The sequence below is a fragment of the Culicoides brevitarsis genome, chromosome 1, assembly GCF_036172545.1.
Source record: "Culicoides brevitarsis isolate CSIRO-B50_1 chromosome 1, AGI_CSIRO_Cbre_v1, whole genome shotgun sequence".
Taxonomy (NCBI): Eukaryota; Metazoa; Arthropoda; class Insecta; order Diptera; family Ceratopogonidae; genus Culicoides; species Culicoides brevitarsis.
Genome location: NC_087085.1, coordinates 2,097,422 through 2,125,160, shown reverse-complemented (window position 1 = coordinate 2,125,160; position 27,739 = coordinate 2,097,422). Strand labels below are relative to the sequence as shown.

The 27,739-nt window shown below is 27.7% G+C and overlaps 1 protein-coding gene across 2 annotated transcripts; it reads left to right on the top strand.

Moving 5' to 3' along the window:
• Nucleotides 1-175: 175 nt before the first annotated feature.
• Nucleotides 176-27,739, top strand: LOC134828214 (ras-related protein Rab6). Of its 2 annotated transcripts, none has more exons than XM_063841241.1 (6): nucleotides 176-326; nucleotides 4,376-4,434; nucleotides 18,976-19,135; nucleotides 25,333-25,538; nucleotides 26,373-26,439; nucleotides 27,594-27,739. In XM_063841241.1, exons 1-6 carry the CDS (start codon nucleotides 257-259, stop codon nucleotides 27,662-27,664), a joined length of 633 nt encoding a protein of 210 aa, XP_063697311.1. In that variant the 5' UTR covers nucleotides 176-256; the 3' UTR covers nucleotides 27,665-27,739. The 2 variants fall into 2 exon arrangements, with proteins under 2 accessions (XP_063697311.1, XP_063697312.1); XM_063841242.1 differs by lacking the exon at nucleotides 27,594-27,739 and adding an exon at nucleotides 26,869-27,222.

The following is a 27,739-nucleotide window of genomic DNA, read 5'->3' as shown; positions in this document are numbered from 1 at the left end:
AGCTAAGTATACCAGTCTGTTATACTTAGCTGACAGCTGTATAACAGTTCACTTTCATTCGTCTCAAATTTCCCTCATAGTCACTATGGATTTCCTCTGCAAGTCGTCACGAGCCTCCCGTATAACGTCGTATAACATTATCACTCGCATTCGCCTCAATGAGTCGTGAATCAGAAACGATCGTGTGAAGACGTGTGAAAATAGAACTCGAGAATTACCGTGAAAACCCGTGCGTTTTAACTCATTTTGTGGAAACATGTCGTCGTCCGGCGATTTCGGAAGTCCCCTTAGGAAATTCAAGTTGGTGTTTTTGGGAGAGCAAAGCGGTAAGTCGCGAGAAAAAGTGCTCGCCCATTTTCTTCAGTCAGCTTTTTGGCTGCACAACCTACGTTCACACACACACACACACACACACCCTCCTGGCTCTGTACGAAGCTCTACGGGAACATACGACGGACTGGATGATGATGATGATGACGAAACTCGATGGATTCGATGGCAAAAAGGAGTGCAAAGAAAGATTTTAAACTAAAATCAACAAAAAATCCCGAATTTAAAGGAGATTTCCTTGACAACCCTCGAATTTCGGCAAAATTACGGAAGAATTTAATTTGCCGACGTGTTCATATTTGTGTTGTGTGTTGGTTGGTTTGGTACACTGTAATGTCAAAATCAATTAATTATATATACCTCTCTCGCTATGGATATATTTTGCAACATACACACAAACTTTATTGATTTGAATACGACATGAGTCATTGAGAGGTGCCACACTCTCCTCGCCGATCATAATTTTTTTTCACTTTTTTTTTTGGAACAATCTTTCTTTGTACTCCATAGCCGAATTCGTCGTTGTTGTGTGAGAAGAGAGCGGAGAAAGGTCTTTGAACGCACGACATTCGCATCAATGCACGAACAAAGTGAATTACGGAAGAAAATAATAATCGTGGAAGCAAATCCAGCAAAAGTAGCAGAAGAAGAATAGAAATAATAACAAACAAACAAAGAGCGAGTTTAGCCCAAAATCTAACGGGATGTGTTTGTGTGAATATTCAAGCAAAAAACGAAAGAACAGTGAAAGAAAGCAAGTGATATGTGAATCAAGTATAAAATAAATTAGTTTCAAGAACTGGACTGTGAAATGTAATGTAAATAGAAGCAAAAACAGACACGAAATGAGCTTTAAGAACTGTTAAAATGCTTTTGTGATATTGAAATTTAATGAAATTACGATTTTTATGGCTTTGGATTGAGCTTTAAGGATTAAAGTGAAATGAAATCTTGTCAAAAAAGTTCTTAAAAAGATAATTTTTGATAAAAATGTTGAAAAAAAATAATATTTGACATTTAAATTTAGAACAAAAATGTTAAAATTTACGCCAAAATTAAATTATTTATTTAAAAAATTAATTTAAAGGCAAAAATTAAAGATTTTAAAGAAAGTTTATTAATTTAAAAAAAAATTAAAATAGTTTTAAAAACTAAAGTGAAAAAAATTCATATAAAAATATTTTAAAAAGACAATTTTTAAGTTGCATTGAAAACCTCTAAAAATTATGTTTCAGAACAAAAGTATTTCAAATAATTCTCGATTTTTAAGAAATTTTTTAAAAAATTATAATTTCAAAGAGATTTGAGCTTTGAAACTCACTTTAAAACAAAAAATCTTTTAAAAAGTCATTAAATGACAAAATCTTTAGAAAATATAAAAATTAAACTAAATTAATCAACAAAATATAAATTCCTTAAAAAAGTTGTATGAAAAAAATACCGAACAAAAATCATAAAAAAAAATTAATAAAAAATTAAATTTTAATCAATTTTTCATCACAAACGAAAATTATAAAAAAAAATAATTAAAAAAATAATTTAAAACTAATAAAAAAAAAATAAAAACTCAAAAAAACATAAAAAGTAAAAATGTTAAAATAAAAAAAAATTAATTAAAATTTTTAAATTAAAAAAAAAAAAACAGAAAATATTCCAAAAACCTTATCATTAAGTTATCAAATCAAAGTTTGAAGTTGAATAAATATAATTTTGATAATTGAAAGTGACATATAAATTCAAACAACTTTCAATTCAACTTTTAAAAAAATCCAAATTATCAATTTTTCTAAATATTAATTAAAATCGATTTGTTAATAAAAAAAAAATCATAAAAAAATATTCGAGACAAAAAAATTAAAATGTAGACAAAATTTTCTATAGAACTGAAGCAATTTCATGAATTTTAAAATTCATAACCAGATCGATAATTTTAACTTTTCACCCTATCATAAACTCTACATTATTAATAATTTGTACGGTACTCACGAGATGATGATAACCTGAGGCAATTTTCCATTTAATCCTTGATGCCTTTAATTTTAAACACATTCAATGCATTGACATACGACGAGACACCCTCAATGAACTGATTAAAAAGGATTTCTCTGATGTTAATGACGTGCAAGGCAGATTCTAAGAAGAAACAAAGTCTGCATCTGCTTTGCCTTTAAATTTGCATAATTTCTACTGTAATCACTACTCACTTGTCTCGATGATGACGACGACGACAGTTACAAAAAAACAACAACAACAACGAAGAACGAACGACAAGGTGACACATATTTGCTTTCTTTTTTAATAAAAGCAAAAAAAAATATACAAGATAGTCGTGGCACGAGACGACGTGTCGTCAGTCATTTCTCTTTTTTCTTAGTTTCAGCTATCTCTTTGCACAAAAAGAGCATGAAAAATGAGGATAAAAAAATTATGTCTTGTTAAATGTCTTGACACATTACAAACTGTGTCTCCTCCAAAATATTATTAATATTTTATCTCTTGTCATTCTTCTGAAGCTCGATGAGTGGCATGAAAATAATAATCTCTCTTCATGATGAAATTACTCAAGATATTAATTTCAAAGCAATAAATTTAAAGAAGAGGACTCGAGAAAAAAATCTATAAAGTCTTAAAATAGAAGAAGACATTTTTTTTTGGTTTTAATTTAATAATTGAAAAAACCAAAAGTTCACTTCTTTGCAACATATTTCTACCTCGTTACCAAAAAATGTGACTAAATTCTATTTTATGAGCTGTGAAATTTTCATGAAAAGTTTTTTTGTTGGTAAATGTTGCAAAAAAAACGTACGAAAAGTTTGTGACGCCAATGTAACCTAACACGAACAATGTTTGTTTTATATTCGGGTCTACCATTCTGGAAAATTTGCATAATAATTTTATTATTATTATTTAAACAAAGTGTTGTTGATTAAAATGAAATGAAATATGGAAAAGTTACTGTCGTTTTTAACACTTCAGCGGCAAAATTTTGAAGATCTTGAAAAAATTTAAATTTTAAAGACTTCAAAAAAATTTAAAAATAATTGCTTGGTTTGAATTAATTGGAATAATGTTTGAAAATTTTTCTGAAAAAAAATAGTAAAAAATTGATAATTAAAACTTACCATGAGAATCGGCGCCCTTTCAAATATACATTCATCGTTATCATCAATTTATTGTTCGGTTTAATAATTGAGACTGATAGCAAACGTGCGATAAGCCGAATACACTTCCAAATATTTGGACAATCTTCGGCAAATATGGAACTAATAAAATTTCAAAATACCGAAGAAACAATATTTGTTCGTCTTCCTTAAATACATAAACCTACTTACATAATCCGTAAAACGAGACAAAACCTGTGTGAGGAAAATTAATTGAAAATGCCGAGCAAAATGTCATCCGCACAACAAAACAATACAAAAGAGCTACAATTCCATGTTGATAAATTATCTCACTTATATTGTTTGATGAACTGGTTTATTTTTGCCATTGCCTTTCTACTGACGACGAGACATCCGAGAAATGTCCCAACAAACTTGACATGTTCAAACAAAAAAGGATTACAGGCAACTTTCTGCCATTTATCAAGATACGGCAAAAGGCATACGGGAGCAAAGACAAAATTTTATCCGTTTTCTATTAATGAATGAGGAAAATTCTTCCCATACATATTTCATGAAAGCCGAAGCAAAAAAAGGAAAACGAAACGCAATATTATATTTATTTATAATTGTCTTCGTTCGTTTTTTTGCTTCTTCTCTCCGCTTATCGTGTCTCCCCTCGTCTTCTTCTTCTTCTTCCTCTGTCACAACTTTGAATTCCTTCGCATGATAATAACCAATTTTCACATATTTTATTTTCGTTTGTGAGCCGTGACGTCGTTTTGTGTGCGAGTCGAGATTCACTCCCACACCAATGATTTAATTTAATTAACAGGAAATTTTCTGGCAGATTCCTTCTTATTCTTTTTAGTACTTAATTCTACTAAATACATGAAAAATTCACCCCTTTCTAAAGTTTTTTTTTCTTTTCTTTCTCTTTTTAGTTGGAAAAACCTCATTAATTACGAGATTTATGTACGATAGTTTTGATAACACATACCAGGTAAGTTTGAAAATCTTTAATCCTTCTTAAACTTTTTTTTCTCTTTTGGAGAATTTGACACAAAGTTCCTTCTATTCGTAAAAAGACATAAATCGCAGAGAACAATTATTAATACAATTAATCTGTGCGATTTATGCGTCAATTCAACGCTCGACAACGACAAAGTATCTCAATGATTAATTTAATCAACAAAACAGCAAAAAAAAATATTTATTTCAATAAGGGAAAAATTGTAAAAGAGAAAGAGAGAGAGAAAAAAATGCGAAACAATTTTTTGTTCTATTCTTTTTCAATTCTATTCGGAAAAGCAGAAAAAAGTTTTACAATCAATTCTTGTGATTTACGTTCCTTTTTCTGTTTCGCATTTTTTTTGCTCCTCTTGTTATTGTTGTTGTAGTTTCTCCTCTCCTTTTTCTATCGCATTAAAATTTAAATTCATGTAAAAACATAATTTAAATTTTCATGAAAAAAAAATCGTAAACTTGAAACGAGAAAGCAAAGAGCTTTTATGATTGTCGTTCGTATCTGCATTCGAAGCTCGTCAAACTGCATTGAGCTCATTATCTCCTTTTTAAATTGCTTTTCCATTTATTATTTAATAGCACACCATTTTTCTCCGTCTTTTTATCCCGCGTCTTTCTCGTTGCAATGCAATGACTTTATCGGTAATTAAATAGCTCTAATTAAAATCTGTTCGGGTTAATGAATGTTGAAAATGGCGAGCGCTCTGTCATGGAAACTTTAACTTTTTCGTTTCAAAAAAAAAAAATGTGATTGCTTTCTCGGGAAAGCATTTATGCTCATTCAAATGTAATTATTGTTGTTAGAAAATTGTGCCTCGTTTTTGCCTCGTACATGGTTGAAGATTAATTTCATTATGAATGAGGTAAATGAACGAGGATTACGGGAGCAAAAGGTGTACAGACAGACGAGTTTTTTTTCATGCTTTTCAAAAAAGTGTTAAAGCATACACTTTATCCTTATCACCGGTAACCAAGAGAAGACGAAGAAACATGATGTTGACTTTTGCTATTTTAAACAAATTTTTCATAGAAGGCAAACTCCCTCTCGTTTTTAATAAATATGATGATGATGATACTTGTTTATTACTCGTAGATAAAGAGACAAAGAGAAGGAGGAGATGCTACTAAATACAGAGGTGTGTGTACATTAATGAAAGACGATGAGACTTCTTAAGCTAATTCACCTTTCAGTTGTTATTAGATTGACATGGAAGGCAGTAAAAAAGGTTGATTACAAGGATAATGGAGTTTGATGTTTCTTCCCTCGACAAAAAAAAAGGGATTCATGTGACCAAATTTGAGTCTTAATGTGGGATGGAAATGTGTACACTTGTTGACAAAAAAGGTATACCTAAGATACTATTAGATCAATGTGAAAGGTCAAATGGACTGAACAACTCTTTGAAGCACATGAAGAAGAAAATCTAACTGAAAACTCAAAAGGAAATCACAAAACTTCTGGATATCCTATCCATTAGACAATATGGGAAATATTTCATAATAATTTACTTAAAAACCGCTTTACGATGTATTCGCAGCCCTTTTTGGATGATTTACCTTTTACAGTGTTTGTGTCGTAAAAAGGTAAATCTCTCGAAACATATTTTACATGAATGTCGGATTAGTATTGCGGTATCGTGTGGGAAGCTCATCAATACGGAATTTATCACCTTCGTTTCTCTCGAGGTAGTCGCTTGGGGATTTTGACACATGCACACACACAGAAAAAACGAGCGAAACTGCTAACCAAACAAATATCGTTTCGAATCGAGCTAATTTGTAATTCCATTTCGTGTACATAATTTGTAATTTCCACTCGCTCGCCTTTGGGCAGGCAGATATTTGTGATATTTCCCCCGAATAACTTGTTGTTACGACGAGATGCCCAAACATTTATCTAAGAGCATACAGCTTGTCAATATTATTTGTACATTTGAACCTGGAAGAGATGTTTTAGGCGTTAGAATACTTGTTGCTACATCCTGATTATTTACTCAAAAGCATAACATCGTAATTTATCTAACTTTATCACGACGATTCTGTTGTTTTACGTTCCGGCGTTGGCATTGCTTGCTTTTCCGATAAATATATACAACACAACGTTCGACGTTCACATTCCCGAAAATTGGAATGCATACCTAAAATAAATTAGTGTTTATGAACTATCCATCACTTTGCGTGTGTTTGTGTGCGCTTACTCACATGATATCACACACATTGTTAGGTAACCACGAAGCATCTCGCTTGACTATCATCTGCATGCCTGCGTCTCGTTCTCTCGCTTTTGCAATCGGATTTTTTGGCAAACAAACACGAACAAAAAGGGAGGACGGCACATGCGAAAAATAATAAAGTTTAAACTCTTTAAAAATACAAAAAATAATAAAAACAGGGAAGAACTTTAAAATTTGCACAAAATTGTTAATGTAGCCAAAACAAGTGTCTATATAGTACTTGAAAGTAATCACTTCATCTTCCTCCGCTCGTACATGGTTCACGTACCGAAAATTATTCTGCAAAAGCTGACGCTGCATTACAATAATTTCCCTTAGTTCACTAACAACGAACGAAGAATGAACACACTCGGTCGACAATAATTTTCATCTACTTTACATTTTTTTCCCCAACATTTTAATGTGCTTTTGCTCGAGTGTTTTTTCGGACCAGACACGCATCAACTCAAGCTCGAAATGATAAAAAAAATTACCGAGAGAAGAAAAAACTCCTTCAATACAAGACAATAATTGGATTGGATGAACGAACGAACGACGAGAAGATAGATGAACGTAGAAATTTTCTTTTTATTTAAATTTAATGCAAACTTTTATCGGAATTAAGTTTTCAAGCTATTTTGCATACAATCTGTACGTACCTGCTTGTAAATATTTTTTTTTGTATGGAAAATTCTTTCTACATTCATTCTGCTATTGTTTATTTTTGTGCTCCATAATAATTCGTATCGACTTTTAAAATTTACAGTAGAACAGACATAATTGCATTAAAGGCAATGCATTTATTGCGGAGCTACAAAAAAAGGGTGCACAGCACAATTACTCGATGATTGAATATTGTTTTTTCCGGGAAAATTTCCATGGTCCTTTCGTTCGATTTACGTGCTGATAAATAAATTGGGGTTGACGTAGGTTCGTGTGTGGCGTTTTTTTTACTGTGTTCCCTTTTTTTTTGAACCAAACCAAAACAATTTTATATAATTCAGAACAACACGCTCATTATCTGAACCTTTTTTGTTGGAAGCCGTCGCCGTCGATGTTTTTCATTCATTCAAATTCAACAACAGATTATTATGAGGCTTGTGGCTTTGAATGAATTTGTTTTTTCACTGCTGTTTAGGGGCGAAAAAACAAAGCGCAGCAAATGATAATGAAATGCTTTTAATCGGGCACTTGTTACAAATTCAATAGTTTGGGAGTTTTATCTGGATATTGAGGGAGCAATATTGGTAAGTTATTCAAATTAAATGCTTTCACAGTTTTTATCAAAACTAGTTGGTATCCTTACCATTAGACAATATGGGAAAAAGTACTGAAAAGCACTTAGCAGAAAACAAACAAAAAAGCAAACTTCCATTATTCTATTTCTAAAAACCAGAAAATCTTCTAATTACTGTTAAATATTTGTTTGTTATTAGAACTTTGTCTCCTTTTTCCTTTCTCAAATTATTTTCCTTCTAACCACGTCTGTGTTTGATGTGTCTTTGTGCTTCATTATATTCCAAAACCGCACAATTTTAAAAGTAAGTGAATTTTCATGACAACTCCATAAAATAATTAGGATCCTATCTTTTTCACCTAAAACATCCCCATGCATTTTCTCCCATTTGCTCATATTGCGGATCACTATCAGAATTAATTTAAACAAGTAATTGTTTTATTTTACGGTTATCGCCGAAAATTCGCATCCATGAACCCATGTCGCGTCGCTTCGTGTACCACAATATCAACAACAAATAATTTAATATGCACTCTAATACACGGCAAAATTGCTTTTTTCGAAAACAATATCATCATGAATTCAGTTCGGCTCAACTCATGTATCTGAAAATCGTGCAATATGTGACAACGTACCAACATGTTTCAAAGCAAATAATTTGTTTGCAGAGTTTAGGAATATTTAGCAAATATTTAGGTATTAAGTATAGATGAAAATGACGGTACTTTGTGACGCGATAGGAAAATTCAAGAGACATTTATCGAATGACTCTGTTAGATGATGGAAGACTTGTTTGTTATTCACAAAGAGAAAATGAGATCAAAGTATGCGACTTGCCTTTCAAAAATTTTCCGTATAACAGAAAAATTGATTAGGAAACTTTGAATTGTTGTCCAAGGACGTCACGTTTGCCTTTTTCTCAGACATCAATCGTTATTATTGTTGTTAGAATACCGAGAATTGAAATACAATAAAAAAGTTTGTACGAAGAAAAGTTTGTCTTTGTTCCCTTTTGAAAAGTCTGCTGCAGTTTTTATTTCAATTAGAGACAATTTTTCTTGAGAAACTTTTATTCCATTCATCAATTTGTGTTTTTAAAAGCTTTTTTTTACAAACTACCTGTCAACTCCATCCATTTTTGTATTTTCTTTTCTATCCGTCCCATCTTGTTTACAATCTTCATTTAACGTAATTAAAGTCGTTAAGTGACAATTTTTCTATCAGAAACTGTCACAACATCATCCTTTGTTAAATACATAACAACAAGTGCTCGACTATCTCTGTGATAGAAGACAAAATATCGACCCGACTTTTTCTTCAGAGTTTACCGTTCAAGTTTTTTCCCTTTTTTTCATAACATTTTGTTGCTCAAAACGATATGAAACAATAAAAATGACTCTTAATACTCAATTCTCACTAATGCCCTCATTCAAGGATGAGACAAAAACTTTTTTTTTTGTTACACACCTGCTTTTTTTCACGTACGTTTTGTCTGTTTTTCTTCGTCCTACACTCTTTCACGCCTTACTTTTGCAACAAAAAAGACAATGAATGAAGTAATGTTCAGTTCAGAGATGAAAACTGAAAGTAAATGAGACAAAAGACTCGCGTATATTATATCATTTTTTTTTCATGTCTGTTAGTACGAATATATAGGGCAAAGTTAAATGTGGGTAAAAATTTTTAGAATATAAAAAGCTTTTGTATGTTTGAATTAAAAATAAATAACAGACAAAATAAATGCGAATGTATAAATCTACTGCAATGGCATTTGCGATAACAAGTCTCGAACAAGGGCATTTAGTATCATTTTTTTAGCGCAGGATTTGTCGAGAGGGAGATTAAGCACGTGTGTGTTCACAATTTTTTTTTTTGTTGTTATAAATAATATGAAATGAGGGATTAATGCTTTTGTTCTTTTTTTGCGCAAAATGGACAAAATTCGTGTTGTAAGAAGGGAATTAAGGAATTTTTAAACAAACAAACAAATTAAACGCCGTGAAACGATAATCGGATCTCGAATTCTCCTCTACAATTTCAGCTTGAATTGGTTATCGGATATGGGAAATTTCCCTAATTTCGTGTTTCATTAGCAAAAATGGCTTTTCCTGAGCACCTTTTTCCGCACAATACTCGGAAGGAAACATAAAATAATCATAACGAGGGGATTGAAGGGGAAAAGTTGGACACAGATTTAATTCCTTGTGTGGTTTCTCCGAGCAAACGGACGACAAACTGAAGGATAAAAAGTTAACTAAAAAGAAATTCTTTTTAAATTTTGGGGGAAATCCTTCGGCATGTGTAGGATGATAATGTGAAGTGATACGTAAAAAAAAGAGAAAAATGGGCAAAATTCTAAAAGCAAACGAAATTTATCAGTCAACATCATCTATACGAAAAATTTTTCTGTCTCGACTCGAGTATTATTAACGGTAAAAAAAAAGAAAAAAAATGTCAAAGGAAAAAGGCAACATTTTATTACACATACATTACGAGAATCCTCTTTCTTCGGTCGTTGTTGCAAGATTAACTCTATCTTTCTTTTTATTTTGCCACAGACGTACGAAAATGTGAAGAAACGCTTTATAAGAAAATAATAAGAGGATCCGTACCCAAATTATATTTATATTCTCTCTCGCTTGTCTAAGTCGTCGCAGAAGAAACGAAAAAAAGGAGGCGAAAAGGAAGCATTAGACTGTAATAAAATATGTTAGAAAATTGCATTGAAATTGATATATTGCATTAAAATCTGTATAGTTATTGTTTCTTTATGCTCCATGCCTGCCTGACTCGCTTGCTACCCACATTATAATAATAAAATAATATCTTTGCCGGCTGTGTGAACTGTGAAGTATCTCTTGTTGAAGCATTCTTTAGTTGAGAGGAGTATTCAAAATGATATACCGCATAAAGGATCTGAATTTTTCAAAAAATTACATTGAAGTAGTTGAAAAAGTTGGAATTTTGATAAATTTAAGACCCTCGAAGAGTTTTTCAATATTTTCGAGTACAAATTTGTATTGTAACTTGTTGAAAAACCTTAAAATAATTCAAGGGCATTTCAAGGTCATTATTTCAAATAACCTTAACCTTAAAACAAAGTTGATTTTTATCAATTATATGAAGTTTAGAAAGCCTTAGCCCATCTTTTCGAAAAATTTCCTCGAAGTAAAAGCTCGATATATGCAACTTTTCATACCAACTCCTCATTTCATCGTTTTCACTTCGGACGACTGTATGCGACAATGACGATGACAATGATGATGAAGATGATATGATAAAAGGAAAATTATGCTGCCATTATAATACAATCGTCTTTCGCCATAAAGTCGCTACGAAAACCTCTAAGTGACTCAAAAACTTTCAGCCATTGTCATCATTACGAACGCAAGCGATGCATGTAATTGCTGTACAGGTCTATTTTTTGTCGAAAAAAATTTTCATCATTAAAACCCCAAAATACATTAAAATAAAAGGAAATGTAATCTAGCAACGTCACTCAAGCATGTTTTTCATCTTTTAATCTTTTTTCCTTGTTGAAAAAGTTCTTTTTTGATTTCTTGCTTGACATCCGTTTTTCTTTCGTTAAACACAGGTGTCTCTTGAACGAAACAACAACAACAACAAAATATGACGGAAAACGTGTCAAAAGTAATTTTCTCTTATTAACTTACACTCAGTCTCCTTCTCTCGGGATTTAGTTAATAATTTTTTCTTCTTATCTTTTTTCTCTGTTCTTCTTCTGGCACGGTCATTAATAGTCACTTAACACATTTTATGTGTAACGTACATTCATGGAAATAATTAGCAACAAAAAACTTTTTAATAATTTTTTTGTGTTTTTGTTTTGGCGAACATAAATTTTGATAAAATTAACTGTGAATGAGGGACATTCTTGTACATTTGAAAAAAACTCCGTTTCAGGCGATTGTTTTAAAAGGCGAACAAGTTTGAAGAAAAAAGGAAGTTTCTTGTTACAAGTAATTTTTCCTTTGAAAACTTTTTTTATTTATTTTTTTGCTGCCGAGTCTGTCTGTTTATGTAGTGAAGTTGAAGAAAATTGTTTACAGCCTCACAATCGTAAAATACAATATAATAACATTTATGTAGGAAGAAAAAGAGAAGAACTTGCTCAAAGGAATAATTTACAACTGTTATAAAAGTAATTTTTTTCTTATTTTTATTGTTGTATGAATTACTTGTGTGATAGATAAATAAAAATATGCTTTGCTCGTTTTTAAAATTTATGTTTTTAATGCATTTTTTTGTTTGAATGAAAAAATCATTCAATGCCAAGAAAATTTCTTGGAATATAATTTTATTGAATTAAGCTTGAAAATTTCATACAAATTTTGAAATGCTATAACTCAAGATTTGCTTTATGAATCTCTTTGGAGTTCTTTGTAATAAATCCGTTTGAGCTCATTGCATATCTCAAGGAGCTCAAAAAAATTTTTTTTTTAAAATTGATTTCATACTTTCAGGTATCGAAAAATTTCTGGTTGAGAAGGTTTTTGTGCAGAAAAAATCAAAAAATGTATAGAAAATTCGTGAAAAAATGAAAATTTGTAATGTAAGCTTCATTGCATATCTCAAGGAGCTCAAAATTCATTTTTTAATATAAAATATTGATTGCATACTTTCAGGTATTGAAAAATATTTCTTGGAACAATTTTACAAATCATGATTCTCCAAAGACTTAAATTTGTTAGTCATTGTTATTTATTCCTTTCATTGAATGTAAAGCATAAACAACATTCTAACTCAAAACATTCGAAAATTGCCAGAAGTGCCTTTTGTGTAAATCATTGAACCGATCATTAGTTTCCAATTAAGAGGTACAAAGGAAAGAAAATAGACGAGACTAAGCAATAAGCGGCAATTGAGACACAAGTGTACAAATAAATTGCACAAAATTGGCTTTTACACTTAATTGCAGACATCAAGTCGTTCGTCAAAAGGCATTTTCTCATGTGTGGGTGAACCATAAAATGTGAAAACTTTTGCGAGCGATAAACAACTTTTGATCAACAATTTTTTTCTGATGTATGTCGCAAGATGACTTATTTTCCCCCAAAGTATTGAATTGTCGACTTTTATGGTCTGATGAACTCCAACTACCTGTGCAAGTACTTGATAACCTTGTTGACTAACTGGCAACAATTTTCTCGCAAATATTCGAAACACAAACAGAGAGAGACACAATATGAAATTCCTGTCGCTCCTGCATGCTGCTTGTTTCAAAAAGTAAATAAAAATGTAGGCTTGAGGCGAATGGCTAACAACAAGATGAAAGAAAGATACAAAGTCAGACACACACACTCACATGGGAAATGTGGCAAAAAAAAGGAAAAAAAGCTAATCATTTATTTATTTTTTTAAAGTTTAACCGAAGAAGAGACGTTAAGAAGAAAAGACTTTGAAGCATACTTACTTGTTGTGCCGTCGTCGTCGTATTTAACTATTTTATTACATTATTAAATGTGGTAAAGTTCTTTCGAATTCCCCCAGTCGGTTGGCAAGGCAGACAGTAAGTTGAGTTGAGTTCGGTGCTTGTCATAAACGTTTAATGTGTGTGACGACTCGATGTGACATGACACGAAAGTTAGTATTAAAACCAGGAGTGTATGTGTGGACAAATATCTGAGTAGAATATTAAAAAGTTTGTTTTGTTTGCGAGAAAAATGTTTTTTTTTTCGAAGGAATTGGGTCACTTCACACATTTATGTACGTTGCGCATGTATTGATGATGTTGGGGCAGAAAGGAATCAAATTTCAGTTAATGCACGAAATTTTATCCCTAATGAGACGGGAAATTGTTTATTTAACTTTCCAGAGTACAAATTTTAGTCAACCTTTTTTTTATAAAAGGATCTTAAGTTAAAATTTTTAAAATTAATTTCATGAATTATAAATAATTTTTAATGAAATTATTTCAATTTATTTTAAAATTTATTCTCAAAAAAATTTTAAACAAATTTAAAATTTTTAAATGAAATTTGCTTAACTAAAGTCTTTTGGTTAAAAATTTTAAAAACTGTTTTTTGTCATTTCATTTAAATGTTATTGAAAAAATTTTTCATACAAAATGGTTGAAAAAAATTTTTTTTTTAATTTAAATTTAATTTGTTATTTTTTTTAGTTAAAAATATTATTTTTATTAAAATTATTTAAATTAATAAAAACTTTAAATTGAAGTCTTTAACTAAAAAATATTTAACAAAAAAAAAATTAATTAAAATTTTTAATTTTTTAAATGATTTTTTAAATTAAAAAAGATTTTTTGAAATAATTTTTTTAAAAATAAATTAATTAAAATCAATAATTTTGAATAATTTTTTAAAAATAAATTTTAATTAATTAATTTTAAATAATTTTTTTAAATATAAAAATTAATAAAAATAATTTTTTTAAATTAAAAAAAAAAATTTTTGAAATAATTTTTTTACTAAATTAATTAAAATAAATTATTTTAAATATTTTTATTTAAATAAATTTGATATTTTAAAAATCTTTTTTGATTAATTTAACGAATAATTTTAAAATTTTTCCAAAACTAAAATTTTAGTAGAATTTTTTTTTTCGTGTTTAACTTTTACTTTAACCTTAACTTTAATTTATTGTTGACTTAAGAGTTGAAATAAAATTCAACAATTCTTAACCTCTAAAGTGTAATTGAACTTTTTTCGCCTTGAAAAGTTAAAAATACTTTTTTTTGTCATTTCACAAAGAAACAAACAAAAAACTTTAACAATTATCGTTCGTTGCCTCTTAAAATGAAAAAAGACACTTTTGCAAAAAATCACCTTTTGACTTTTCCCCTTCATGAGTGTAAATTTTCACACGTTAAGAGGTCGTCTTCCAGAGGATTATACTTTCAGACGGTTGTTGAGCTTTACCTTTTTTTCCTTCCACGTGACATTTTTTATCCCTTTTTTCGAATGAAATTTTCCATGAAAAGCTTTACTGTCAACCACGCTGGTTACATCGTCGGTTTTGTCAATAATAAAACGAGCTCTCGCGGTTAATTTAATTATATGGAAATGATTAAACAGAAATTAAACATCATTCCCGTCGTCTCGGGTGAAATTAATATTTTATGATAAACACCGAAATTGGAAAATAAAATAGATAATGTTCTGTGTGTGTTCCATTTAATATAAATTTGTGGTTTGATTTTGCGGAAAATGTGTATCTCTGTGTGCAATTTCCGACAATTATTTGCTGATTTAGCTAAATGTTATGTTTGGAGAGTATTATAATTCATTATGAAATGCAGCGTATGAATATCTAAACAACATTTAAATTGATAACAGATAGTGTAGAAATAAATTAAATTTTATTATATTCTTGCCTTCTCTTCATAACTTTTCAATTAACTCGTCAATCGACCATTATGTTCACAACACTTTGGGGAAAAGGGCATTTCTTCTCGTTTTTTTTTTCATGGATAAACAAACATACGATAATCGATCATTTTTTTTCTTCACAAAGTCCCCCACTTTTCTCGTAATATTGAATAAATTCAATGAAAGAGAAAAGAAAAACATATCAAAATCCAATAATTGATGGAGAAGATGTTGAATAGCAATCATTTATGTTCGATTTTTCCTGCCTCAGTGAGTTTTCAGGCGGCGGCAGCGGCGAAACTTTGTGTGAGAGGGAAGTTGGTTTTTATCTCATTATTTATGATATGCTTATATAAGAGTTTTATTTTTGCTTTCTGGTATGTTGAAAAAGTGTGACAGACGAAGAACTTTTTTTTTGCCACACATAAATTTATTCACAGAGTTTTATTTTTATGCAAATATATCAAAAGTTCATTTATTTCAATGAGAGACGTTCCTGCTGATGTCCCTAATGCAGATGTGAAAAAGGTTTTTTTTTGTGTAATTGAAAAAAGATGAAATCGCATTTAACGAGTTCCATACAAATTTTGAAATGCTATAACTCAAGTTTTGCTTCAAGAATTTCTTTGGAGATTTTTGTAATTGGTTCCTTTTGATATTAAGAAGGTTTTTGTGCAATAAAAATTTAAAAAAGTTAAACAGGTTGGCGAAAAATTAAGAAATTAAAATGTAAGCTTCATTGCATATCTCATAGGGGCTAAAATCGATTTTTCTTTGAAGAGATATTAATTGCATACTTTTAGGGGTATTTTTTTCTACAAAATAGTTTTTTCAGTAGAACGAAGTCAACGGGTCCAATAGTTTCTTTCAAAAATTTCGGAGAAATGCTCTCATCTGTGCAATAAAAATTTCCTGACATCGAACAAAATTGAATATGAAAGGTTATGTCACACACAACTTCAAATCTGAATATATGGAAAATAGGATAAATTTTTATGAGTTTCTCTCTACTTTTGCGTCAAAGAGATGCAAAATAAACAGTTTTTACTCTGATGATTTCTGTCACGTCGTTTCGATATTGATTTTAATCTCAAAGTCAAACATGGAACAAAAATTTTTGTATTTTTCGCATAGTGAACATTTTATTATCAATTTGTATCTTCACACCTTTACTTTTTTTTTTGTACAACTTCTTTACTTTACCGTTAAAGTTTTTGCACGAAACCACACGATGAATTTTAAAGAACTTTCCAGCATTGTTCGTTTATGATTCCTCGTAGCAATTTATCTCTCCAACAGTCAGAGGAAGAAAAAGTTATTGATTGCTCTCAGAATGAAAAACAATATTATTCAACAACTTCGGCAAAATACCTACCTAGATGTTAGTTTTTATTGAATTATTAAAATTTTTGTCCGAGGATGAATTGCTGTTGGGAATGTCTCTCCATCTCTCTCGGTTCGATTAAACAAAGTTTCAATTGCTCTTTTTGTTCATCGTTTGGGGCGAAATTGACTCAGGAAGAGGAATTATGAAAGGAATTTTCTTGAGGTCATAATAAAGAGATCAAATTTGCCGTCTTTTGTTGGATCCATCGAGTGAATGAACATAAAATGCAAACATTTCTGAAATCCCTGAAATGTAGAGGAAAATTCGATAAATCTACGAGAAATAAGAGGGAATCAGTTGAACGTATGGAAAGCTATGCGAAGAAAGGAAAATGTAAATTTAAAGCAAATAAGATAAAATGTCTATCGATTTTCATGGGATTAGAGCTATTAGTCTGTAGGTATTGAATGAAATGTTTGAGTAAATATGGAGTATCGAGTTCATCTCAGGAATTTATTTGTAAAAAATTACGGATTTTGAGTTGAAGACTTAATTTTTTTTAAATTTTTAATTTAATTTCGTACGTTAGAAAATTTTGCTTTGAGATCCATACAAATTTTGTAACGAATTAACTCAAATTTTTGACTTACAAATTATTTTAAATTTTTTTGTAAAACGTTAGTTTTAGCTATGAGAAGGTTTCTGCGCAAAAATAATGAAAAAAACTAAAATGGAACCTGTAGAAAATTGCAAATTTAGTATGTAATGTTCATTGCATACCCAAAATACAAAAATTCAGTTTTATTCGAAAGTTGAGCTCATTGCATACTTTTAGATGTTAATTTTTCGTAATAAAAACAAGTTCATTGGTTGAACGAAATTTACAGGTCCAATAGTAAAAACTAAAAATAACTCAAAAATTAAAATTTCATCAAAAATAAATTTTTCTTAATTATTAAAATTATAATTTTTAATAATTTTTTCGTTTTTAATTTTTTTTTTTAATTTCTAATAATTTTTTTTATTTTTAATTATTTTTTAATTTTTAATTATTTTTAATTTTTAATTATTTTTTTTTAATTTTTAATTATTTTTTAGTTTTTAATTATTTTTTAATTTTTAATTATTTTAATTATTATAAATTAATTATATTTTTTTTTAAATTATTAAATTTTCTTAAATTTATTTAAATTTTTTTTTCTCAAAACGAATAATTTCAATTTAAAGAACACAAATTCGTCATAAACGTGTGTTATTTTATGGATTTCCTCTCGAAGAATGTTTGTCTCTAATGTCAAATCGTAATAAATGGGGACCGCAATGTTATTTCAAGCAAGTCCCCATATAAACAATAATGAATAAATTTTATGAAACACCTATAAATGTCGGCTACATTACTTGCATAATAATGGTTTTCTTCGTCTTGTGCTTTCCTTCTCTCAAGTTTCCTCCTTATATGAGTTTATTTTTGCGAATACGAGTGTTTACTGTGTGTGTTTTATGAAAAATGAGCATTTTGTCTTGATTCCGTGTTTTATGTTATTTTTCATCTATTTCATTTTTATTTCTCTTTTCTCTCGTGCAATAATATTTTTTTTTACGTTTTTTTGCTTGAATTGTCGGTGCACGATGAACAAAGTTAACCCCCGTTGACCCACTTCTACCGCTAAAAATAGCAGGAGGCGAACATCACTCATGAAAAATCTTTTCTATCTCTTTCGTGCAAGTCATATTATCTTCCGACATATTCATCATCGTCATCTTTCACATTACATCGCACAATTCCCGGTAGAGTTTTGTCCATTTTTTTCTTTTTCTCTCTTGACGTTGTCTATTATGGCGATATTAATCTGATTTCGAGACGAGATCGATTTTTTTATTTGTTTGTTTTGGCATTGTCGCTCATTTTGTGTCCATGTCCCCGAAAAATAGACAAAAAAAATGGCAAATAAATCGTTCTCTCTTATCATCTCGCATGACGTCAAATATTTATTTACGTCTTCATCAAAAAACTCTCGAGCATCTCGCAGCCTCGAGTAATAATTTTCGTCGTAGCAACGAAATCTGCCCACAAAAGTAGGGAAAATGTTCTCGAAATTAGCTTATTTGTTCGTTAATGATGTGGTTGGTGCGTGGATTACTGCCGAAAACATCTATTAACATCATTAATTTCGCATGGAAAGCGGCGTGATTAATAATTTCATTTATTTTTCGTCGGGTGCAAAAAGGAGAAAGTTTCGAGTGCGGAGGAATTTTCTTCATCAAAATGTGTGCGTGACGAAGCGCTTTGTGTCAATTCGTTCTTCGTTAATGCGAAATTTTGCGTTTCATTCATCGCTTTTGTTTTCTGAGGCATTTTGGGATAATTTTCTCGTTTTTTTGAATTTTTCAGGCAACAATAGGTATAGATTTTCTATCAAAAACAATGTATCTGGAGGATCGTACGGTGAGACTACAGTTGTGGGATACTGCGGGACAAGAACGCTTTAGATCGTTGATACCATCTTATATTAGGGATTCAACAGTAGCTGTGGTTGTTTATGATATAACAAGTAAGTATTCTTTGAAAAATTTTTTTTTGCTTTTGGCAAATTTGAATGAAGACAAAACCCGAACAAAAACAATAATTTTAAGAGGACAAAATTTAAGAGATTAAAGATTTTAAGAAAATAAAGCATGAACAAGCGTAGAGTTTATTCATTTAATTTTTTTTTATTTTATTTTTTTTTATTTATTTTTTTTTTTTTTGTATTTACTGTTTTAATCACAGAAAATGATTTTTTTTATTTAAAAAAATAATTTTTTTTTTAAATCTTTGTTAAAGAAAAAGAAAGAGAAAGAAATTTAAAAAACTAAAAAAAATTATTAAAAAAAAATGCTTCAAATGCATAAAAATTTGTCAGAGGGCTCTAATTTATCATTTTTAATCATTTTATAACTCAAAACTGCCAAAAAATTGAAACTGAAAAAAAATTTTTCCTTTGACATAGTTTTGTTTTAAAAACTAAATCAAGAGCAAAAAAGTGTAAAAACTGTGTCAAAGCAAAAAAACTTTTTGTCAAATCTTGCTCAAATCGATAAAAATTTGTCAATTTTTATCATTTTTAATCATTTTATAACTCAAAACTGCTCAAAAAATTTCTTTGACTTCAAATGTGTCAAAAACTGTGTCAAAGCAATTTTTGTCAAATCTTGCTCCAAATGGATAAAAATTTGTCAGAGGGCTCTAATTTATCATTTTTAATCATTTTATAACTCAAAACTGCTAAAAAATTGAAACTGAAAAAAAATTTTTACTTTGACATAGTTTTGTTTTAAAAACTAAATCAAGAGCAAAAAAAACTGTGTCAAAAACTGTGTCAAAGCAATTTTTGTCAAATCTTGCTCCAAATGGATAAAAATTTGTCAGAGGGCTCTAATTTATCATTTTTAATCATTTTATAACTTAAAACTGCTAAAAAATTTAAACTGAAAAAATTTTTTTCTTTGACACAGTTTTGTTTTAAAAACTAAATCAAGAGCAAAAAAAACTGTGTCAAAAACTGTGTCAAAGCAATTTTTGTCAAATTTTGCTCCAAATGGATAAAAATTTGTCAGAGGGCTCTAATTTATCATTTTTAATCATTTTATAACTTAAAACTGCTAAAAAATTTAAACTGAAAAAAAATTTTTTTTTTGACATAGTTTTGTTTTGAAAACTAAATCAAGAGCAAAAAAAACTGTGTCAAAAACTGTGTCAAAGCAATTTTTGTCAAATCTTGCTCCAAATGGATAAAAATTTGTCAGAGGGCTCTAATTTATCATTTTTAATCATTTTTAACTCAAAACTGCCAAAAAATTGAAACTGAAAAAAAATTTTTCCTTTGACATAGTTTTGTTTTAAAAACTAAATCAAGAGCAAAAAAAACTGTGTCAAAAACTGTGTCAAAGCAATTTTTGTCAAATCTTGCTCCAAATGGATAAAAATTTGTCAGAGGGCTCTAATTTATCATTTTTAATCATTTTATAACTCAAAACTGCCAAAAAATTGAAACTGAAAAAAAAAATTTTTTTTGACATAGTTTTGTTTTAAAAACTAAATCAAGAGCAAAAAAAACTGTGTCAAAAACTGTGTCAAAGCAATTTTTGTCAAATCTTGCTCCAAATGGATAAAAATTTGTCAGAGGGCTCTAATTTATTTGTCAGAGGGCTCTAATTTATCATTTTTAATCATTTTATAACTCAAAACTGCCAAAAAATTGAAACTGAAAAAAAAATTTTTCCTTGACATAGTTTTGATTTGAAAACTAAATCAAGAGCAAAAAAAACTGTGTCAAAAACTGTGTCAAAGCAATTTTTGTCAAATCTTGCTCCAAATGGATAAAAATTTGTCAGAGGGCTCTAATTTATCATTTTTAATCATTTTATAACTCAAAACTGCCAAAAAATTGAAACTGAAAAAAAAAATTTTTCTTTGACATAGTTTTGTTTTAAAAACTAAATCAAGAGCAAAAAAAACTGTGTCAAAAACTGTGTCAAAGCAATTTTTGTCAAATCTTGCTCCAAATGGATAAAAATTTGTCAGAGGGCTCTAATTTATCATTTTTAATCATTTTATAACTCAAAACTGCCAAAAAATTGAAACTGAAAAAAAAAATTTTCCTTTGACATAGTTTTGTTTTAAAAACTAAATCAAGAGCAAAAAAACTGTGTCAAAAACTGTGTCAAAGCAATTTTTGTCAAATTTTGCTCCAAATGGATAAAAATTTGTCAGAGGGCTCTAATTTAACATTTTTAATCATTTTATAACTCAAAACTGCTAAAAAATTGAAACTGAAAAAAATTTTTTCCTTTGACATAGTTTTGTTTTAAAAACTAAATCAAGAGCAAAAAAACTGTGTCAAAAACTGTGTCAAAGCAATTTTTGTCAAATCTTGCTCCAAATGGATAAAAATTTGTCAGAGGGCTCTAATTTATCATTTTTAATCATTTTATAACTCAAAACTGCTAAAAAATTGAAACTGAAAAAAAATTTTTTCTTTGACACAGTTTTGTTTTAAAAACTAAATCAAGAGCAAAAAAACTGTGTCAAAAACTGTGTCAAAGCAATTTTTGTCAAATCTTGCTCCAAATGGATAAAAATTTGTCAGAGGGCTCTAATTTTTTAATCATTTTTGCTAAAAAATTGAAACTTTTTGTTTTAAAAACTAACTGTGTCAAAACTGCAAATTTTATTTTTAACTCAAAACTGCCAAAAAATTGAAACTGAAAAAAAATTTTTCCTTTGACATAGTTTTGTTTTAAAAACTAAATCAAGAGCAAAAAAACTGTGTCAAAAACTGTGTCAAAGCAATTTTTGTCAAATCTTGCTCCAAATGGATAAAAATTTGTCAGAGGGCTCTAATTTATCATTTTTAATCATTTTATAACTCAAAACTGCTAAAAAATTGAAACTGAAAAAAAATTTTTTCTTTGACATAGTTTTGTTTTAAAAACTAAATCAAGAGCAAAAAAACTGTGTCAAAAACTGTGTCAAAGCAATTTTTGTCAAATCTTGCTCCAAATGGATAAAAATTTGTCAGAGGGCTCTAATTTATCATTTTTAATCATTTTATAACTCAAAACTGTCAAAAAATTGAAACTGAAAAAAATTCCTTTGACATAGGTAAAAGTTTTAATTTTTTATGACTTTAAAAATATTTCGTCTTTTAATTAAATTAAAACAAATTTACATTTTTAAATTTTTTTTATAAAATAAAATGATTTTTTTTAATTAAATTAATTTTTAAAATTAGTTTGAATATGTATAATATAATTAATTAATAAATTCTTAAAAATTTGAATTAATTTTTTAAAATTATTTTTTTTATCAAAATATAATTTTTTTTTTTTTTTTAAATAATTTTTTTAATTAAAATATAAAAAATTTTTAAATGATTTTTTTTCATAATTTTGAAACTTTAAAAAAACCTTCGAAAATTAAAAAAACTGTCTAAAATATTTTTTTTTCTAAAAACTTGCAACAAAACTCCTGCAAATCCATACAAAGTCGAGACATATTCATAAATTTCCTCCTTGTTATTTAAATAACAACAACAAAAAATGTTTTTCTCTCGCTTTTTCCGCACTCGTGCAAACGAAAGCATTCAAACGCTGGAAAAATGCAACGAATGACGTGCATATTTCATGAGCCTCGTTTTGTTTATTTGCTTGTTTGTTATACTTTTTTTTTTTGCAAACGCACAAAATATTAAACAAAAAATTGAACAATTCCAGACAACTTGACTGTGTGCGAAAAAACATGATTTATTGATGATGAATCTCTCGTGTGAACAAAATTCTTTTTAAAATCCTGCTTTTGACATTTTTCCAACAACGGACTCTTGACTCGTCTAAACTTCAACAACTTCAGGATGCAATGAAACGAACATTTTTCCTCGACATTCTTCCCCGAAAAAAAAAGTATTGTTATAAATGTCGAAATTCACTTGAACAATCATAAACATTGATTGTAAAAAAAATTGTTCACCCACACGCACATCAGCAAAAAAAGGATAAATTATGACGTTACACGAAAAAAAAACCTTTTCAAATTCGCTGATGAGTGAAAAAACATGTGTTGATGTAGTTGTAGAAATAAGCGCCATCCAAGGGAAGCAGCCGGCGCGCGAACAACCGCACGGAATATTAAATAAAATATTACAGAATTTTACGTGATTATAAAGCGGGAACATGCGGAAAATGATGTTAATAATGTTTACAAAATTAATCATGACAATGGAGTTATATGAGCGGAGTAATAATAATGAAAATACTACTAATAAAAACGAGTTAATGGCTTTTCATTGGAAAAGTTACGTTTTCCTTTCTCTCCATTTTCATTATTTTATTATTATGTTACATGCTTAAAATAATTTTATTTATTAAAAACTTTTTAATTTTCCGGAATGATGATTTTTTTTTTTATGGGATGAGGATTTAATTAATTTAAAGTTTTTTTTTTATTTTTTTACTGAAAATTCATATTTTGGTTGATTTTTTTTTTAATTTTTTTCATTAAAGTTTCTTTTGATTTAAAAAAAATATTTTTCAAAAAACTCATGAAAAAATTTATATTTTTAACATTTTAAAAATAATTAAATATTTTATTGAAAAATATTTTTTTTTCAAATTTTTTAACATAATAAAATTAATAAATTCTTTAGATTAAAAAAAAACAATTTTAATTTAATTTAATTTTCAAAATAATTAAAATTAAATAATTAATTTGATTAATTAATTTTATATTTTTTTAAATAAAAATAATCAATATTTTGTTTTGTTATTATTTTTTAAATTGAAAAATTATTTTTATTTTATTTTATTTCAGTAAAAATGAAAAATAATTAAGAAAAATAAATTAAAATTTAATAAAATAAATAAATTCGTTAAATAAAAAAAAATTAATTAAATTTTTTAAATTAATAAAAATTAAATAATTAATTAATTAAAAAAATAATTTAATTTTGATTTAATTCAATTTCAAAAATAATTTTTGAAAAAATAAAATTACTCATTTAAATATAAATATTATTTTTAATAATTAATTTTTTAATAAATAAATTAATTTTAATTTAATTTATTTTAAAAATTTTTTGAATAAATTTTATTTATTTAATTTTTTTTGAATTTAAATATTTATTTTTAATAAAATAAAATAAAATATTCATTTATTATTTTTTAAGAAAAAAAATTTTAAATAATTAATTAAATAATTTAAAAAAAATCAAGCATTTAAAATATTAAAGCCGCGTCCCTGAATTTAAAAAATCATGCAAAATAGAATAATTTTTTAACAATATCCAAAGTAGATAGCTGACACATGTCTACCAAAAAAAAAATCATCAACACACAAAAAAAAGAACAGACATGAGCATTAGCTCTCATCTTTTATTATTTTATGAGCATCCCCAATATTTCCCCCTTCACTGAATCAACAACACTCCCTCGTGAGCTTTAAATATTTTTCGCCGAATTTTTTCACTGATTTTTTTTTTGCTCATCTCTCGACTATTAGCTGAGCCTTTTATCTCCTAAAACAGCGGAGAAAAAAAATTCGTCAATTGTGCGAGAAAAAACGTGTAATTTTATTGTTTTGTGTGTGTGAAATGCGAAAAGTACAACAAAAGGGGGGATTTTTGGACACACAAACATGGAAAACAGGTTAAAATAAGTGTTTTTTGTGTCTACAGCTGCGACAACGACGGGACCAGAGAAAAAGTATTTGTCGCCTGTTAACACAAGGGAACATTAGCAGAAAAAAATGAAATAAAATAAATAAGTAACATGTTGTGTCTGGGACAAAAAATTACTTTTTTCTACAAATATGTGCCTCATATAAAAATGATTTGTTACAATTTGGGAGAGTTTATCTTTTTTTTCAAGGATTTATTTTTTTCGTGCTTTATTTTATATCAATTTCGGATTTTTTTTATTTTTTTTTATTGAGACGACAACCGAGACTTGAATAATGTCATCATTATTTCGATTTGATGAAGATAATGGCGATTATTTTGGATTTGTCACGAGAGACAAATTGTGTGGGAAGTGACAGGATTTGATGAGTTGAGAAATTGTTTTGTTGACAGGACTTTAACTTTATTGACTTGATTTTGAGCGAAATTTTGACTAAACAATAAATTTCTCACACACACACACAGACGATAAACTTTGTTAATTTATTCATTGCATAAATCCTTGGCTAATCGCAATTTTCGCACTGTTTTTCCAGATGCAAATTCATTCCATCAAACATCAAAATGGATTGATGATGTGCGAACTGAGCGTGGCAGCGATGTAATCATAATGTTAGTTGGCAATAAAACAGATTTATCAGATAAACGTCAGGTTTCGACGGAGGAAGGCGAGCGAAAAGCAAAAGAATTAAATGTTATGTTTATAGAAACAAGTGCTAAGGCAGGCTATAATGTGAAGCAAGTAAGTGCAATTTTTCATGAATATTTTTTAAATTTATTTTCCTTTGATTTTAAATAAAAAAAATTAAATTGAATAAAATTAATTATTTTTTTAAATTTAATTTATTTTTTTTCAAATAAAGTTTTTTAAATATTTTAAATAAAACGAAAAATTTAATAAAAAAATTAATTTAAATTTATTTTAAAATTAAAATAATTATTTTTTATTAAAAAATAATAAAAAAATTTAATATAAATATTTAAAAAATAAATTTAAGTTTAAAAAAAATAAATGAATGTAAAATTAATTTAAATTTTAATTTAATTTTTTTTAATAAAAAATAATTATTATTTCATTTTTTTTAATTAATCACTAATTTTTAATTGAATAAATTTAATTGATTTAAAATATTAAAATTTTATTTAATTAACGTTTATTCGTGTTGATTAATTTAAAATTATTTTTGTATTTTAAAAATTCATTTTATATTTTTTTTTTAAATTTCATTAATTTTTTTTCTTTATTTAATTTAGCATTAATTTTTTTTTATTTAAAAAGATTAAAATATTTTTTTTTTATTAAAAAAAATTAAAATATTTTCAAAATTAATTTAATTTTACATTTTTTTTTTATAAATTAAATTAAATTAAATTTTTTAAAAATTTATTTTTTTTTTAATAAAAAAATAATTATTTTATTTGTTTTTAAATAAATTAATTTTTAATGTTTAATTTAATTAAATTATTTTTTTTATTAAAATTTTCATTTTGTTAAAAAAAATAACATATTTTGGGATAAGAACTTAAAAAAAAATTTTTATTCAAATAAAATAATTATTTTTTTTTCTTTCAACAGCTTTTTAGAAGAGTCGCAGCTGCGTTACCGGGCATGGACACACCCGATCATAAGCCACCGGAAGACAGTATCCTTTTTCCAAAAAGTGAAAAATTTATTTCTCTTTCTTTTCACAGGATTTATTTTTTTTATTAAATCGAATTGATTGCGAAATAATTTATTTATTTATTATTATTTTTTTAAATAATTGGATCGTATACAAATATTTTATTAACTAAATTACTGCTTTTGTGTGCTCTCTTCATTATTTTGCAATCAATCGTTTAAAAATCTGTCGCATTTCTCCGTCATCGCAGCTTTATTGTATGTTTGTGAATATTTTTTTTTCGCGTCTGAATGAACGAGATATATTTATTTTTTTTATGAAAAATTTTTATTTGTTAAAGTAGCGAGTGTGAAATATTTTTTCGACATATTTTTTAATTATTTTTTTATGTACTTGTTTTTCCTTAACTTTTATTTTTTTCTTGCGTGCCTTTTTTTGTTCGTTTCACAGTGCAAGAAGTTATACTCAAAGACTCGCCAAACGACGTCAAAGATCCCGAAGGAAATTGTGCATGCTGAAGTGGTGTCTATAGCTTTAAAAAAAATTCATTTATTTTCAAAAAATATATATTTTGTAATAATTTAACATTATAAATATTCCGTGAACTTCCTTTTTTATTACTATTATATTTTATATTATTATATTTTTTATATTTAAAAAAAATCAACTAAAAATATTAATTTTTATTTAAAAACGACGAGTTAAAAAAAATAACGTAAATATTATTATTAATTTAATGTTAAAAAAATATTTTTCCATTTTACTTTTTTTTTTAAATAATTATTAAAATAATCACTGAAACTTAAAAAAAAATAAATTAAAAGTTAAATGTATATTTATATCTCTATATGTTATGTTATAAAACGAAAAATGGACCAACTGCATAATAAAAATAATAAAAGTGTTCATTTTAAATAATAAGCATAAAAGTCTTTCAATGCCGTAAAGTACAGCGCACCACAAGTAGAACTTTTTGTTGTAGTTTTAATTGAAAATAATTATTTATATTCTAGTTTTGTATGTTTAGTGCTTGTGCATGGCTTTCATTTCAATTATAAAAATAATTATTTTAGTGATATTTCTCCCCTTTTAGCAAAAAACTTCTGTAAAAAAATATTTTTTCCAATTAAAAACACAATTCACACTTTTTCCTTAACTAAAACCCTTCTTCGTAGCTGTTGACCTGCAAACTCAACCGACAAGTTCAAAAGATCAACAAGACCAGGAAGGAGGATGCATGTGTTAATCTTAAGCCTAGCAGTTATAATTAAAGAAAAAAGTTTATATTTCAAAAAAATAACAACATTTATAATTTAAAATG